This window comes from Thunnus maccoyii, chromosome 10 (genome assembly GCF_910596095.1).
Source record: "Thunnus maccoyii chromosome 10, fThuMac1.1, whole genome shotgun sequence".
In the NCBI taxonomy this organism is placed as follows: domain Eukaryota; kingdom Metazoa; phylum Chordata; class Actinopteri; order Scombriformes; family Scombridae; genus Thunnus; species Thunnus maccoyii.
In genome coordinates this window covers 4,189,389-4,206,002 of record NC_056542.1, presented here as the reverse complement: position 1 = coordinate 4,206,002, position 16,614 = coordinate 4,189,389, and the positions used below count along the sequence as shown (strand labels likewise).

Genomic DNA, 16,614 nt, shown 5'->3' with positions numbered 1-16,614 from the left:
CTAGCCAACAGTTAGCTTATGTGTTGTTGCTAAGTAACGTACAAACCAAGTCATGTTAGCTTTATGACTAAAATGAATTAGGAATCTTGTAACATGTAATTTGTATTAATTTTAAGGTAAAGGAGACATGTTTACTTTATTTGACATTTATTTTTCATCTAGCTATTATGTTGATTCGGTGGGTTTGGACGGTTTCCAAAAATGTCTTTTCTACAGAGTGACCGGTCTCGTTTTACATAGACGATCCTTGGCTGGAAGGCGGCTGTTGACAGAAGGCAGGACGGGACTCTCCCCTCCGAGCGAGCGGCAGGCGAGCTGGTCGGTGGAGGAACAGCGGACCGACCGTCATGGACAAGACGGCCGTGGTGAAAATTTAAAGAGCTGTTTTTACAGGCGCCACACTGTAGACTATATTGATTTAATGTTTGCAGTAAATTTCCTTGTGTTTTAATCAAAATCTAAAACCCTCCTCTGTATGAACAGCAAATTACAGTCTAACTGTTATCATCACTGCTTCAATGCACAAAACAATAAGTTGTTTCTCATTTCTGATCCCACAGATGGAAAAAGGGGAATACTCAGTTTATTGTATAGCAGCAACCCTGTCTCCTAGAAATTATTCTTGATATTAACAAAGACATCACAAGGCAGTTCTTGCTCAGTGTTTTACTACAAGTAAGACCCTGTCACTTGAAGAAAGAGATGAACAACAGAACAGGACAAGCTGATGGGCTTTGTTGGCACTTCTTAGCCAGCCAGGGCTGTACATTTCATACATTTGTAACCCGAACGTGCCGTAGCCTCTCGACACACCCGGGGACTCTGGGTGGTGTTTATCGGTGTGAGATGGGGTGGTGTGCGGAGAGAAGGAGACACGCAACACAGGGGTTCTGGATTGTGGTTGAGACCTGGGGACACTTTATTGGCTCACAATGACAGCTTTCATCTCTGTTGCTGGTCCGCTATACTGACTGCTGGCTCCATGACCTTACGAAGTTTTTTAGAAAATATGTCCTCATGCCAAAATAAATAGCACTAAATAATAATCCTACTCAGAAAATAACAAATTATTGCATGTTGAAATTAAATAAGGCACTCTTAACATATAGTGTAAAAATAAATTAAATGACATAACAGGACCGATAGCAGACAATAAATGAAAAGCTAATTCTTCATCCTGTACCACTTCCACTTAATGGGTGCTCTGCTCATACACAGCAAGCTAGTCAACATTACAGCCAATATTTACATACAAAAACACACTCGCTCAAACTCACACTTAAGTCTAGGTTAACATCTTAATAAACACAATCACTGAACATATCGACTGGATGGGTGTTTTTAGACCAGATATTTAGGATGATGTAGGGCGCCATTAACACTGCGCACCTTACGAAGTAGCGAAAGTAAACTTAAAAAAAAAATGGCGTCCCGCGCAGAATGAATTACAGAACTACAGTGTCCTGCAAGGGACAAACAACGATAAATGCTAAATTCTCAGGGGAATACACAGTGCAACAATGACACCCAGTGGCTTATTTAGGCTACTGCCCTACACATTGTTCCTCAATTTTTGCATTTTCTTCCATGGCCTTTATCAAATTCTCTAATTCCTTGCATTGTTTAGGCTGGTTCATCATGCAAACGATAGAAGCCCACGTGCCTTTCTGAGGACAAAACAAATTATATGCAGGTTAAATCTGGTCTCAGTCAACTCAAAGGTCCTCAGTTGAGGATTTGATGTGAATATTACATTAAAGCAGTGTTTTGCAATCCATGCAAAGGGAAAATCTCACTGAGCATTGTGACCAGATGTGTTGTAGTTTGCACATACAGTATCATGCATAAGTTGGCAATAACAAAATCATTAAGAACTGTTCAGAGTGATTTTAGAATTTTTAAATGTTTTGTGTGTTGCTTGTGTACTTATGTGCACCTGATTCATCTTGCTTTTTTTGGAAGAGCGCTTTGAACATCTTGCATGGAATAAAGTCCAATAAACAGCAGCTTTTCTTTCCTCTCCAATAAGACGACCACTGAGTGCACTTTTTGTCACTACAAGGAGAGACCTGGAGATAAAAAAATACTGAGCTTGGAACATTTCACGGACAGTAAACTTCATTATGCTCACAATACAAGTGAAAGACCTTTTAATTTGCTTTTAGATTTTGATTCTTATGTCCTGCAAGAATTACAGACAGAAAGGAGCAGAACTCTTTTATTTGGGTTTGAGTGTCCAAATGTAACAGGGTTCCTCAGGCAGGCTGCTAAAAGACAATATCATGATGAAGTTTACTTTATGGCTGACGAAAAGACATACGTATCTTTCAATGGTCCAATATGATAAAACATTTGAATATTTCCACTTTAAATGTATTCCAAGAGGGAGTTCATTGTAAAAAAAAAAACAAAACTGAAAGGACAAATATCCCTTCCAGCAGCTCATTTGAATAAGTATATTGACTCACTGCTCAGATAAATCTCCCTGCTTGTAGTATCAAAGGAGAACACTACAGGACATGAGAAACACTATAAACAATATCTGTGCGTGAAAGCGTTTCATTGAGTGAAAGAAAGAGAGATGTTCTTTTAAATAAAGTGAAATAGAACAATCTTTTCACAGTATTGCAATAATTTTTAATGTGAATATGTCTTGAAAGGACAGAAAGGGTAAAGAATAGACCCTGTGCCCCCTAATCAGGGTCTGGTCCCGAGCATCACTTCATGTACATCACACCAAAGCTCTGATGTGTCTGTTGAATATCGAGGCTCACATCATTTTAGACATTACGCCCTAAAAATATGGAATACACTGCCTTTAAATATTAGACTTACTTGCTCAGTGGAGTTTTAAACAACAATTCAAAACTTATCATTTTAATATAGTTCATAAAGAACGGTTGTCTGTTTAATGTTTTATGATTTTCTCTCATTTTAATGACTTTTATATGCACTGTGTAAATGCTATTTCAGAAATAGCAACACTCTTTGTGCTTATTTTCTTTCTTCCTCCTTGTGTATATGAATGGTTTTAAACTTGGTTTGTTTTGCTGCTGAATTATAAAGTACTTTGAGTTGCATTCTGTGCATGAAAGGTGCTATATAAATATAGATCATCCATTCATCATTGTCTGGTCTTCCAAGAAATGCCCTGCAGTCACATAAGCATCTGAACTGCCCATCTGAAACCTCCCCACCAACCACCTTGCAGTCCCTACAGTTTATATTGGTATCGTTGGTGTCATTATATATGATTTGACTGCTTCATCTTGTTTCTACCAGTAAGTGTCAGTAGTATACAATGTGTGCAGGCTGAGTCTAAAAAGCTAAAAGCTTATGGCGTGGCTCCCATAGAAGAGTATCACTTTTCATCATCACAACATCATTATATTTCAGGAGCAAAATATCTGCAATCAAAATTCATCTCTGTGCAAAACAGAATTTATAATATTGTGTGTATATTCAAAATGAAAAGGTACTAAAAGTAAACAATGAGAAAATTATTATAAAATTACTGGGAATTGAATTCCAGATCCAAAATTGTAAATTGGGCATTGAAATGAGGCCTCAGTTACTGAGTAATATGAATGGCTGGAAGCTTTATAAGTTTCAGAGAGCATCATTTGAATCACTAGTGTTTGAGTTTCTTTTCTCTTTTCTGTGTTGCCCTTGACCATCCTAAATTCTAGACCCAAAAACTGCCAAAACAGAATCAGTCACGTTAGATCCCTTTTACAGAAAGGGAGATTTTGAAGTCTTTTGGGAAGGTTTGCACTTATTTATTGTTTTAAAAAAGTTTTGTAAGATTTATTCACTGTTACCACATGAAATTATATGAAAATACTGTTAGCCAATTGACTTGCTAATGGCTGCCTTTTAGAGTAGAAGGAGCTACAGTTTTTATAGTATAAGCAGCTTTTGGGAGATCAGTGCCCAAACTTAAAGGGTTGAAGCCCAGTGCAGACTTGCTTGTTTCTGTCGGTTTGGCCAAGTAGTTCTGCATGTAAATACACTACACACACTTTGCTGCTTAAAAAATACAAATATACAGAACATTTTACAGCTTCCAGACCCTGATTTTGTGCTTGACCTGTTTTGATTTTATCCTGCATCTCAGCCTGAAGTGCACTCATTATACTACATACAATATTTGAATAAGTAAAGATTAGGAATTTAAATCAAGTGACATTATGTTAGTACATTTTCTTTACTTTCAAGTGTTTCCAGTTAGAAAACCCATGCATCCCACAATGCTGTGCAGCTGCATTGTGTTCTGATCTTCTTCCTGTTTCTTGAGGTGTATAGATTCTCCTCTCTGCCTCTCCTTCAATAGATCTCTCCCTGTATGTCACATGTCTGGCAGGATGAGGTGGGGGGAAAAAAGCTCAAGTAGCCTCATTACTAATATGTTATCATGTGTCATACAGCTTGGCTGAGGTCAAGAAATCTTTCTTTTTTGTCCTGGACTAATAATAACTAATGTCTATGTACATCTTTAAAGAGTTTAAAACTGCAAAAAGATTCAGTGGTGTAAGGTTACCAACTGGTTCCCACGGCAGGAGATTGTTGACAGCCATGAAGTGTCACTGAAACTGAAACTGATCACTTACTCCAACACACTTTGGATGAAAGTGCCATAAATGGAAGAAAAAGTGAGTGATAATGTCTTAAGTTTTGTGAAAATGTCCCCTCCACACATCTTTTAAAACATATAAAAATATTCTGTTTGGAATAATAATGCCTTATCTTAAATCTTAAAATGACATTCTAAGTTGTCTCCATTTTTTAAAAATCTAGACTTTAAGAATATGCAAATATTTGTAGTTTCAAAAGTTAAAATACAAGACACAAGATGTCTCCTACTTCACTGTAAAGTCCATTCTCAATGTTTGTGCACTGGAGGATTCAAGTTTCCACATCACACTTGTGTAAGTTGTATGCTAGACCATGATTAGCTCCAAACTAGTTGTGATGTCACAAGTCAAGCTTGTAGGTACACACTTTAAACTCTGATTTTTGGTGACTTTCATCTGATGAATGTGAAAACAGCCTTCCTGTATCAAACTCTACAGTAAAGCTCAAATATCCAACTGAAGGAACACATAGCAAAACACATTTTTGAGAGGTGGGAGACTTGAAGGAATGCTTGTGAATGTTGCTCAACATTATCTACAGTATATACAGTATACGTATCATCCTAACCCACTGGTGACTGGTCAGAGTAATTTTATAGTATAGCAACTCTTAAAATTAACAGAGACAACAAAAGACTGACAGCTCTTCCACTTTTTTTTAATTTTAAGTAAGACCTCATATCATGCAAGGAAATATCAGAAGAGAATGAGTCAGCTGACTGTAAGGACACTTTTTACCCAGGACCCCTGTTTGAGGCGCTGTTTGAGGGGCATTCATATTGTTCATCAAAATCATTTAATTCTCTTATAATCTTCTTTATTTTGTCAGTATTGAGGGAGTCATCATTTTTGCAGTATGATTCAGCGTCCGTGCCGAGCTGTGAAGAAAAAAAAACAAAAACATTAGATGCAACTACTACGCTACACCTTTTGTAGATGAAATACATTAAAACAGTTTGTTAACAGCTTCTCTGTGCATCATAGTCCTCTCTTCTACATTGATTGTTGCAACTGACATGATAATAGTGTGGGCAACAGGTGGTCTAGTCTAGTTTAATGAGCTATGATAACTGCTCATTTCAACACTATAATTCTGAATAATATGAATGTTGAATGTGGTGAAAAGAAGTAGTGAGTAAAAAGGCTAATCCTCTATTACTGTACAACAAAAAGAAAATATATATTAAATATATATTAAAAGGTAAGTCCAAACCAACAATGTGTTGATCTACTAACAAGTATTATTACTATTAAAAACACATGAGTAAGCCACACTGCTGCACTGGGTGACATTTTCCTTCATTACCATGAACACACACTGTAGTTGGCAGTTCCACCAAAAAAAATATCTCCACTCTAAACATCTAACATGATTTCAAATAATTTTGTTTTTGTTTGAGGCTCAAAGAGGTAAAACTCTTTAATATTTCACAAAATAAATTAAAGATTAGGGACAAGTCTGAAAAATTAATCCAAATGTATGTATGTAGCAGAACATTGTTTTTTCATGGTCTTATTGCCCCTATACATGTGATGAAAGAACTGGCAGTAGGAAAAATGATGGGCCCATGTTGGTTCTGCCTACCTGCAGTGAAATCTTCACTCCATAGCGCACATAGGTAGCAAGGTGTTCACAGTTGTTGCCACGGGGACCGTAGGTTCCACATTTTCCGTGCTTCTCTTGAATCCTTGCAGCTATTTCTTCTGGAGTTCCCACTTTGAGGCCTGGAGGCCTATCAGCCTCTTCCAACTTATCAAAGTAGTTGTCCTCATAGTGTTCTTTGTTAATGTCGAGTGTATCAAAAATACAGTCAGATAAACTCGGCTTCGGCAGGAGTCTGATTACTGGACCTGTCATGATGAGAATTAACTTTCAGAATTGCCTTATGAATTTTGCACAAGAAATCTTCCACCATATCTTCCTCCTATATTTAATTTGATTTTATTTTAATTTGTATAAGAAATAGACCTGTGAATCCCCCAGCATCCAAAAAGTATCTACTCTTTAACTTTGTTCAAAGTAAAGCAAGGAAGGGTTCAAGAAGCATCAATACCCACTTAACAGCTAACACTGCCTCTTGTTTCTGTCAGATTCATTCATAGATTCATTTTGATTAAATAAAAACTTAAAGGATAAGTAGGCAGGTAAAGACAGAAGTTAAAAGAATCGGTTCACAATTTTTCAAGTGTGTCTCAAAACAACCATCAGGTGTCCATATGAACAGTGAAAGAGGTTTTCCTCACTGTAATCATTCCTCCTGTTCATACTGGATATTAAAAGATCCTTCATGTGTGTTTTTCAATGTAAGTGATGGAGGATAAAATCCACAGTGTGTCCACACAGTCATTTAAAAGTCTCTGTGAAGCTTATATGAGTCTTCAGCAGTCTGAGTTAATCATATCAAGTGGATATCTGACACATTTACAGTCTTTTTAGTATCAAATTCCCTCTTTGTGTTTCCCTGTTGAGCTGCAGGTGGAAGTATAGTAACAAAAAGAGGGACTTTGGCACTAAAAACACTGTAACGTTGAAAGATATCTACTTGATTTGACTCATTTGGACGCTGAAGCTTCATATTAGCTTCAGATAAACTTTTAAATACATTTAATACATTTTTGCACAGAAGGGGGACTGTGGATTTTGTCCTCCATCACTTCCATTGTAAGAACATTATGAAGGGATCTTCTAATGGCTTCAAGTTTCCACATCACCCATCACACAAACTAAAAATGCCTTAAAAATGCATTTTCAATGAGCTCAGAGAAATTTTCCACTTTCATCAGATGAATGTGAAAACATCCTCCTAGTGTCAAACTCTGCACATACATCATTCTGTACAGTGAAACTCAAACATTCAACATTTTTGAGTGGAGTGGGATTTTAAGAAAGACTTGGATTTTTGTGAACCTGTCCATTAACTTAAGGGCAAAGCTGCCACCCTAAACCCTGCTGAGCATCTTGGACTGGATCCCACGCAGCGGATCAGCCAATTCCCAACAGAGAAAGATCATTCACTATATGGACAAAAGTATGTGGATACCGCTGTCCAAATACTTTAATGTGCAATTTTCAGATTAAATACACGTACCGTTACGATGAAATATGTTGTGCTTAGGGTCTTTCTTATCAAAATTTTCACCCACATAAATAGCATAGTGCTTGAAGGTTTTTCCACAGAATTTACGTGGGAAGGCAATTATATCTCCAAACTTGAGCTGTGAATGAAAGAAATCAGAGGTCCATTTTACCAACTTTGCATTCACATGAATCACATGACTTATGGGGATGGCTGTAAATGTAATGGTAAATTATTAAGTGTAGTAATATATTAACACATAATAAAATTACAATATTTTCAATATCCAAGTCCTGCATTACTAGGAAACATCTGCAGAGGGAACCAATGTCTTAAAGAGACTAAATTAATCAACAACAACCAACCAACATCAAATTATTTCTTGACAATTTCTTGACCAAAAAGAAAAAGAAAAAAAAAGAATACTTTAGCAATTTGTAACTTCTCAAATGTGGGAATTTTCTGTTTGTTTCCCTTTCATATCACTGAATTGTGTGTTTTTTTGTTGGTTTATTTTGTTGTTGTTTTTTTTACTTTTGTTCAAACAGAATTAGCAATTTGAGGATGTCAGTCTACGCTCTGGTAACTTGAGAACAGTAATTAATATCAGTAACTGTTTGAGCAAAAGGTTTAGGCTAAAAAACAGTCTAAAGCAAACTAAACAGCATGCAGTTTACCCCAGCAGTCTTAAAATGCAAAATAATCATTTTTAGAAAGAGAGAGAGAGGGGATAGGAGTAATGAAAGTATGAGAAATAAATAATAAATAAATGAAAGCAACTTACTTCACCATTGATCCCTATAATGGTGACTGTCAGCTGAAGAATCATGACAACAAAGATCAGGTTCCTCATTTTTCCTGCAGTGAAGATCGACATGATGAACAGAGGAGAAAATGTAACATTTGATCATACTGAACATTATAAAGAATTAAAACCATGATCGACTAATCCTTCTTTTTATCTGGAATGAGGAAATACCCAATAAATTGAGAAATGCTGAACAATAAAGCCACTTTTTTGAATTTGGCAAACGACGTGATAAATGTTCTGTGTAACAGATACAATAAGGGCAAAATGTATCAAAATCACAATATCATGACTTACCACTGATGTGTTGAAGAGATGGAGATTGAATGCAGTACAGAAAAGCAACTTCACCCTAAAAACACACACACACACACACACACACACACACACACACACACACACACACACACACACACACACACACACACACACACACTTTTTTGGAATTAGTGTAAAGCAATGCTACTCACTGATGCAGTATACATTCAAGACACCAATTTTTAATTCTTTTAGATTTTCTCTTCAGTTGAAGCATCATCAACAAATACCTTAATAAGGTGAGGTTACCATGTGAGGACATAGTAGACTCATTACTTACAAGATTTTTACCCAATTTTTAACTTTTCTATAATCTATAATGCTGCATTTAGCCTAAACTCAGTTAGAATTTTTGAATAAGAAATTACCTCCAAGCTTTTACCCTGCACCTATCATACAATAATATAATATTAGTGATAGATGTATGAAGAATTACCTTCTTCAGAGAGACGGTGGAAGCCTGTTGAAGCAAAGGAAGACATCTCCTTATATACAACTCAGAACAAAAAAATTGATAGTCTTGAGTTTTTGTGCAGCCCATTGTTCCTCTGGGTGTAACCCAGATTAATTTGAATATTTCAACGTACAATGAAAGGAAATTGTTATTATCTCTTACAGTACCTGTGTTTGGCTAAGCTCACCTTTTTTTTTTAACAGTATCTTGTTTCACATTTCCATATTCACTGCTGGAGTGCCCTTTGTAAAACACTTAAACTTCCCTTTATAAAACACTTAAAAAGTAATGTATTTGAATGTTTTTCTGAAGCTAATATAAAGCTTCAGTCGTCCAAATGAGTCAAATCAAGTAGATATCTTTCAACATTACAGTCTTTTTAGTGCCAAAGTCCCTCTTTTTGTTACTATACTTGCACCGCAGCTCAACAGGGAAACACTGTCCGAGGAAAGACCAAGAGGGAATTGATGCTAAAAAGACTGTAAATGTGTCAGATATCCACTTGATATGACTAAGTCAGACTGCTGAAGCCTCATATAAACTTCACATCAACTTTTAAATGACTGTGTGGACACACTGTGGATTTTATCCTCCATCACTTACATTGAAAACACATTTGAAGGATCTTTTAATATCCAGTATGAACAGGAGGAATGGAGGAAAACCTCTTTCACTGTTCATATGGACACCTGACTATTGTTTTAAGACACATATAAGGAACATATAAGATGTTTTTCTGTTCAGCTAAACAAAAAACCTTGTATCCCCTTCTTTCCATTAGCAGGGCCCTCACAGCTGAAAAGTTACTCCCACTAAGACAACCTATCCCTTAAGGTTATGATCATGTTTTTTAAGGTCGATTATACATTTTCAATGTTCTAGGTTACTTTTATTGTCTCCCCTGGGGGAAAATTGTCTCAGATTGAAGGAGCTGCATCGGCATTACAATAAAATACATGAAATAAAAGCACACATGCAGAATCTAGCCTGAAAAAAAAAACAAATAAGCTAGTGCTAAACCATTTAGCACTAAACTGACACAAACAGACTGACACTGAAACTTCATTCTGCTCATAATACAAGAGAAAGACCAATTAATTTGCATTTTAAATAGGATCCTTATGGCCTGCATCTACCTTCACAATAAGATTAAGGGTTGTTATTGGGTTTAGGGTGGAGCAGGACTACAACAAGAATGTCCCATTCCCCCAAATGTAAAGTTGCCCCTTAGGTAAACTAGCTTCTTTCCAGCTCCAAAGGATGCTACTGTACTTTATGGCTCACCCTGATGGAGACAAATATCATTTTTCAAATGTCCGTTATGAAAGATAAAGACATTTGAATTCATTCAGTTTTAAATGCCTTTTGATACGGAGGTCATTAAACTAACAATTGACAAATGTATCCTTCGGAGGACAGTAATAAAAGACAAAGACATCTAGTGTGTGCTAATCTAACTGCCTATTGATATGGAAGTCATTATATTATAATCTATACAGCAGCAGGTAAGAACTAGTGCATGACAGTCAAATGAAGAGTTCATTTCAATAAATACCTTGACACACTGGTCAGATAAAGTTCCTTTCTTTTAGTATTCAAATAAGAAATTATGCCTGGTTCTTTAATGATGTGAAGTGAGGTTACCACACGTTCAAGAAATTTAACTTTTAGTTAAAATCTGCTGCTTTTATTTATTTCAAACAAGTGACGGTGTCTTAAAAAATGTAAAAAAAAAAAAAAAAAAAAAAGAGGGCCAGAAGAAACACTGTGAACTCCACATCTGAGCCAGACACTAATCTGTAAAAAAAAATGAAAAATTGAAAGGAAAAAAAAATGGAAATCTAACCTTGGATGACTCATATGTTAGGGAGCTAACAGAGATGTTGCCAACTATCCTCTCCACACACCCAAATAATATGGACATGATTATCCACGCTGGGTCCATTAAAACTACCAGGCTGTCCACTGGAGATGAGACAGACCCCATGCCACTTCATTAAACATACTGGTGATCTTAAACAGGCGGTAGCATGGTCAAACACATCGTAGCAGTCACAGACCATGTGGCACCTGTTTCAGTTGAACAGTTGAAATGAGCTCTTTTTAATGTAAGTTCATTGGGTAACAAATCTTTCTTGGTTAATGATCTGACAACTGAAAAGAATTTGCATGTTTTTAGTTGAGACATGACTAAACAGCACTACTGGTGTAACAACACTGATAGAGGCTTTTCCTCTAAATTATAATTTTTATCAGTCAATTGGACTAAACAGGAAAGAGGGAGGGATTGCAGCTGTGTCGTAGACGCACGCTATGGCAGGAGTTTTGTCCCCTCTGCCATAGCATTGCTAAACAAAATACCCCAATGACTGTTACTTTTGTATATGTGCTATGTATGTGTGTATGAATAGAGATGCAGTGGGCAACCCTGCAGATGTGCGCCGCAACGCCTGATAATGGTGCTGCAACCGCTAAACACACATCATACGTGTATTATGGGAGTAAGGTAAAACAGAAAATAGAAAAACCGTAGTTTAATTTTTTTTTTATGTATGAAAAGACCCAAAATGAACACTGTAAGTGAACTACTTGATTACTAAAAGAAAATTATTTAAACAGCATTCGTATAGGAATGATTATGTCCCGAAATTTTTAATCCATATGCAGTTGATCACTGTAACTGTGATCACTATAAACTGTTTCCACTGTATATTGAAATTTGTTGTGTCTGAGCCTCTCTATAAGAAATTGGGTACTTTTGTTTATGAAATCGTTCAGTTCCAGTTTATACTTTCTTAATTCACAGAGTACTTTTTGGCCGCAAAGTTTTTTTCAGGTTCTTTTATTTTTTTCTTCCAATTTAAGTCCCAATTCTATGTCTTTCATCTTTTTAAAGGATGAGTATGAAATGATCCTCCCCCTTCATACAGCTTTGCCCTTTTCCCAGAGAAGTATTGGAGATGTGTTTGGAAAATCATTTATTTCCAAGAAGGAAGACTTGAAAAACTGTGAATCTGTCTTTTAATGAAATTATGGTACACTTTACCTGTTGTGCTTTAAATCTCTGTATTTGAAGGAAACACATACTGTAACTCCTTGCCCCAAAATATTGTGTCACTTGAATCTTGTGTGAATCTTGAAACAAATTTGGAAACAAGAGAAATGATCTTACTACACTCTCTTTACAGTTGAAAGGAATAGCCTAGCTCGTTTTCGGTCGAGAAAATTATGCATCACACCGCCTTCACTCCAAACCCAAAATGTCTTGCATCTGTCTGGTCTACTTTCTGTCTCTGTGGGTGTATAAATTGCTCTCTCTGCTTCATCTTCAGTTTATTTCTCCCTCCATGATTGTTGAATGTCAGTGCATGTCTTGAAAAAAGGACTGACACCAGAACCTGACATCTTGTGTAGCCTGCCTTTTTTGGGAGATATCAGCACATGCCGTTACAGCCCTTTTGCGGAGGAGAGAGAAATTGGAGCCAGGAGGTGAGGAGATAACTTTCAGTGACTGCCAAGTATGCAAAAGTATGCAACAGTATCCCCAGGCTGCTTTGATATGGAAATTTACTTCAGTTGACCATCTTAATATTTGGAACTTTAATTCTCTTGCATTCATCACCTAACTTAAATTTAAAGTTCATATGTTTAATTTGGTGGTTTTTATTCCAATACAACAGCACAGCAGTAGCAATTTTACTGATTAGCACACTTTTAACCAGTGACAAGGGGATAAAAATAATGAAATTAATAATAATGAAATGAAAACCCGGACACTGCTGATAAGCAATGTCCCTTTGTGCAATAAAACAGCCCAGCAGATTATTCTCCAAAGCTATGGAAAAAGCAAAACTAGGGATAAACAGTATAGTTAAGGGTCTTGTTATTCTTTCATCTGAGATTTAATGTTATCGTGTTTTGTCAGAGTTAAAGTTATACATTTGGACCTTTAGCAGAAAGGTTAAAGATTTATTAGTCATTTAGTTACTCATTCACACATAATGTTAAAGATATGAATACAAGATTGAATAAAACTGACCTACAGAAGTGTGGGAAACTGCAAGTTACATGTCATATAGCTCAGTGGTTCCCAACCTGGGGGTCAGGACCCTTGCAAGGGGTCAATGGATTAATCTGAGGTGTCTCGAGATGATAGGACAGGACAGGATAACAGAAAAAAAAAAACATATTTCTGACACAAAATTGTCTTTACACAGCTTCATCATGCTGCAAAGATTGAAAAAGGTTCAAGGAGGGATCATTCAAAAGTGTAAAGTACATTTGCATTTATTTGACCGACCACTTGATTTCTTGTTTGGAAAAATACTCAGACAACAAAAGTACAAAACAGAAGTACAAAAGTATTTCATTTGAAGATATGAGCACAGTGTTCTCCCAAGCCTGTGAAGTCATCTCTCTTAGTTAGGAGGGTGCAAATAGCTTGAAATGAGAAAAAAAAACCCCAACTGATTTTAAAGTTTACCCAATTAAGAACAAATAACTGAAAAGGCTTCACTTTAACGAGTAAGCCATCCAAGAATCAAGGGCAGCTGGACTTGGTTGTAGATACTTGAAGACATTAGGCCTCTCATTCAAGGGGCTTCTTCACTTCTAGCTGACTGGCGCGGAGTCCCAGGTACGTAACCACTGTGGGGTCGATATCATCAATATCATTGATACTTGGTTTGTGCAGGCTGGTTTATCTCCATCAGTGCAAAACTGTAATAGAGGAAGGCAACCTTTTAAGGAGTTAGTTGTGAGGAAGGATGTTATACTTCAAATACTGTTGATAGCTTTAGTAACTGACTTGTTTTCAGCACACACAATGTGTGTAAACATTGTCTGTTTGCATTGATTGACCTGTATTTTGTTGAGAACTTTTGTTTTGAAATTTCCTGTAAGAACGGAAGTGTTTTATTTTGAACTTTTGGAGTGAAGAGGGGGGGAATAGTGATGGGGAAATGACGGTCCCTGAAGCAGAGTGAGGTAACTCACATTGTTTTAACTTTTCCTGCATCAGAGGTAACAAGATGGATTTAATTTAAACATGCGCTTAAAAAAAGATGTCGGACTTTACTGTTAGCCTACCGGAGAGGTTCGCTAGCCAACAGTTAGCTTATGTGTTGTTGCTAAGTAACATACAAACCAAATCATGTTAGCTTTATGGCTAAAATGAATTAGGAACCTTTTAACATGTAATTTGTATTAATTTTAAGGTAAAGAGGACATGTTTACTTTATTTGGCATTTATTCTCAGCCTTGGTGTTTATTTTTCATCTAGCTATTACGTTGATTCGGTGGGTTTGGACGGTTTCCAAAAATGTCTTTTCTACAGAGTGACCGGTCTCGTTTTACATAGACGATCTTTGGCTGGAAGGCGGCTGTTGACAGAAGGCAGGACGGGACTCTCCCCTCCGAGCGAGCGGCAGGCGGGCTGGTCGGTGGAGGAACAGCGGACCGACCGTCATGGATAAGACGGCCGTGGTGAAGGTCGGGGCCGCGGCCAGTGCCAGCGTCTGCGCCCTGTTCGGCGGCGTAGTTCTGGCTCAGTACATCGTCGCTAAGAAGAAGCGAGCGGGCAAGAAAACCAGGATCATAGAGATGGTGAGTAAAAGACAGGCACGCCAGTTGCGTCAAGACGGCTAAAAGCAGATAAGACGAGACCGGAAGTAGAGAGCCACAGCCTTCAAAATGTGTAATCTGACGGTTGTGTCATTGAGAGGCTGTTATGTGCAACGTTTTGTTATTACACCATCGTATTTTGTTATAGGATGTAGAAATCAACAGCGGTAGTCTTTAACTAGTAGGAACCACCAGTTGTTTATTATTGAAATCCGGATAAGGAATTTAATTCATTCCTATTATTGCTTTTTTCCCCTCACTGTTGCATTTTTAACACGCACAGTTTTAACAGCATTACCACAGTAATTATAATTGCAAATAAAATAATAACACTTTACAAACGAGGAGCACAAAGTGCTTTCTATAGACAGCATAAAAGACAATTATACAAAGAAAAACACAAGATCAGCAAAATACAAGCACACAACTGAATAGAAGAAACTTACAAATTAATCATTCGAAAGGTAAAACAAGTGAAACTATTAATAGAAACTTAAATCAGATGGTTGCACAACAGAGTTGTAGAATGTAAGCAATATTATAATAGTTGACAGATAAAAAAGCGAGTCTATATAAATGTGTCTTAAGACAGGATTTAAAAGCTGAGACAGTCTCAGCTGACTGAATACGAACTGGAAGACTGTTCCAGAGCTGAGGTGCCAGTCCAGTAAAAGCTAATCACCATTTGACCTTAACCTGGAGTCTGGAACAGCTAGCAGGCCGAACCCAGCAGATCTAAGAGGCCTTTTGTGGACAGTAAGGAATTAAGAGTTCACTCATTTACTCTGTAATGTAATAACAAAGCGTTTTACATGGTAGAACCGGAATGAAACATCAGACAATTGAATATAACTCAATGTAAAATGAGTTAATGAAGTAAAATAAAAGATCTTCAGAGCTGAGGGGCCCTGACAGTTCAAGCTCAGTCACCTTGACTTTAGAGCAGCCAGAAGGACCCCTGCCTGAGGAGCTGATGCAACGTGCACCTTTATTCTGAAAACCATCACCAGCAATTTGACGCTGTGTTCTTGGTAACCTGACAGCAGTAGCACTCCACCATGCTTTGCGCAGGCGCGGATGTTCCCCTAAAAAAAAAAAAAAAAAAGCAGCAGCTGTGTTTTTTAGAGGTCACCAGCTAGCTTTTCCCCAACAGAAAAAGAGCAGCAGCTTTCTGTTTGAGAGCAGAAAGCTTCTGTGTCAGTGATGCTCTCTCACAGCCCTTTTCACTGTCCTGCAGTCAGCTTCCTGCTACTGTTGTTGTTTAACAGGCAGCATGCAGGTTACGCAAGATACAGCAGCAAACATGCACTGAGTCCAACTCTCTAACCGGTCCGACAGGAATCAGGCTGGGCTTCATCCAGTGTAAACATTCTACAAAAAAACGCAAAATATAACGGAAATAGAGGTTGAAATATATGATTCATTAATTTAAAAAAAGGTTAAATGAGAGGAAGAAACACAGCATGTTTCATAACTGTTCACTGTATGGCACCTGAAGGTCACAAATATAGTCATTTCTTGACAGATGTTTTTGGTATTATGGCCCATTTTTGACTTAGATTCTCCTCTGTCCTCCATCAGGCTGTTTTGGAAACTATTTACATAAAATCAGCATTATTAATGAACACCTCTCTACATTTGGAAAGATATAAATGTATTTTTTTTTGTATGGGTATTAAGGGGGTAAAAGTAAATCTCATC

The 16,614-nt window shown here is 37.1% G+C and overlaps 2 protein-coding genes across 6 annotated transcripts in view; one reads left to right on the top strand and one right to left on the bottom strand.

The window, feature by feature from the left end:
• The first annotated feature begins 225 nt into the window (after nt 1-225).
• The window catches only part of nt5c3a (5'-nucleotidase, cytosolic IIIA), a 32,546-nt gene continuing 16,157 nt past the window's right edge, over nt 226-16,614 (top strand). Inside the window, exons 1-2 of one of the 5 annotated variants that reach the window (XM_042424302.1) lie at nt 226-365; nt 14,776-14,895. In XM_042424302.1, the coding sequence (XP_042280236.1) occupies nt 348-365; nt 14,776-14,895 (138 nt within the window). In that variant the 5' untranslated portion in view covers nt 226-347. Of the gene's footprint in view, nt 366-14,171; nt 14,314-14,626; nt 14,896-16,614 lie in introns of those variants that run through there. The other 4 variants (XM_042424298.1, XM_042424299.1, XM_042424300.1 and 1 more) reach the window with 4 other exon arrangements.
• On the bottom strand, nt 5,272-9,494 carry LOC121905790. Its single transcript, XM_042424303.1, has 6 exons — nt 9,274-9,494; nt 8,817-8,871; nt 8,496-8,569; nt 7,724-7,850; nt 6,220-6,485; nt 5,272-5,512 (listed from the first exon to the last, which is right to left on the bottom strand). The coding sequence occupies exons 1-6, from the start codon at nt 9,376-9,378 to the stop codon at nt 5,369-5,371; spliced, it is 771 nt and encodes a 256-aa protein (XP_042280237.1). The 5' UTR covers nt 9,379-9,494; the 3' UTR covers nt 5,272-5,368.

Excerpts from the sequence above, each read along its gene's own strand:
- LOC121905790 (XM_042424303.1), bottom strand. The coding sequence starts at position 9,378 with ATGGGCTGCACAAAAACTCAAGACTATCAATTTTTTTGTTCTGAGTTG. Across the intron at positions 6,486-7,723 it reads CAACATATTTCATCGTAACG|GTCCAGTAATCAGACTCCTG; the intron begins GTACGTGTATTT and ends TCATCATGACAG. Across the intron at positions 5,513-6,219 it reads GAGTGAAGATTTCACTGCAG|CTCGGCACGGACGCTGAATC; the intron begins GTAGGCAGAACC and ends TTTTCTTCACAG.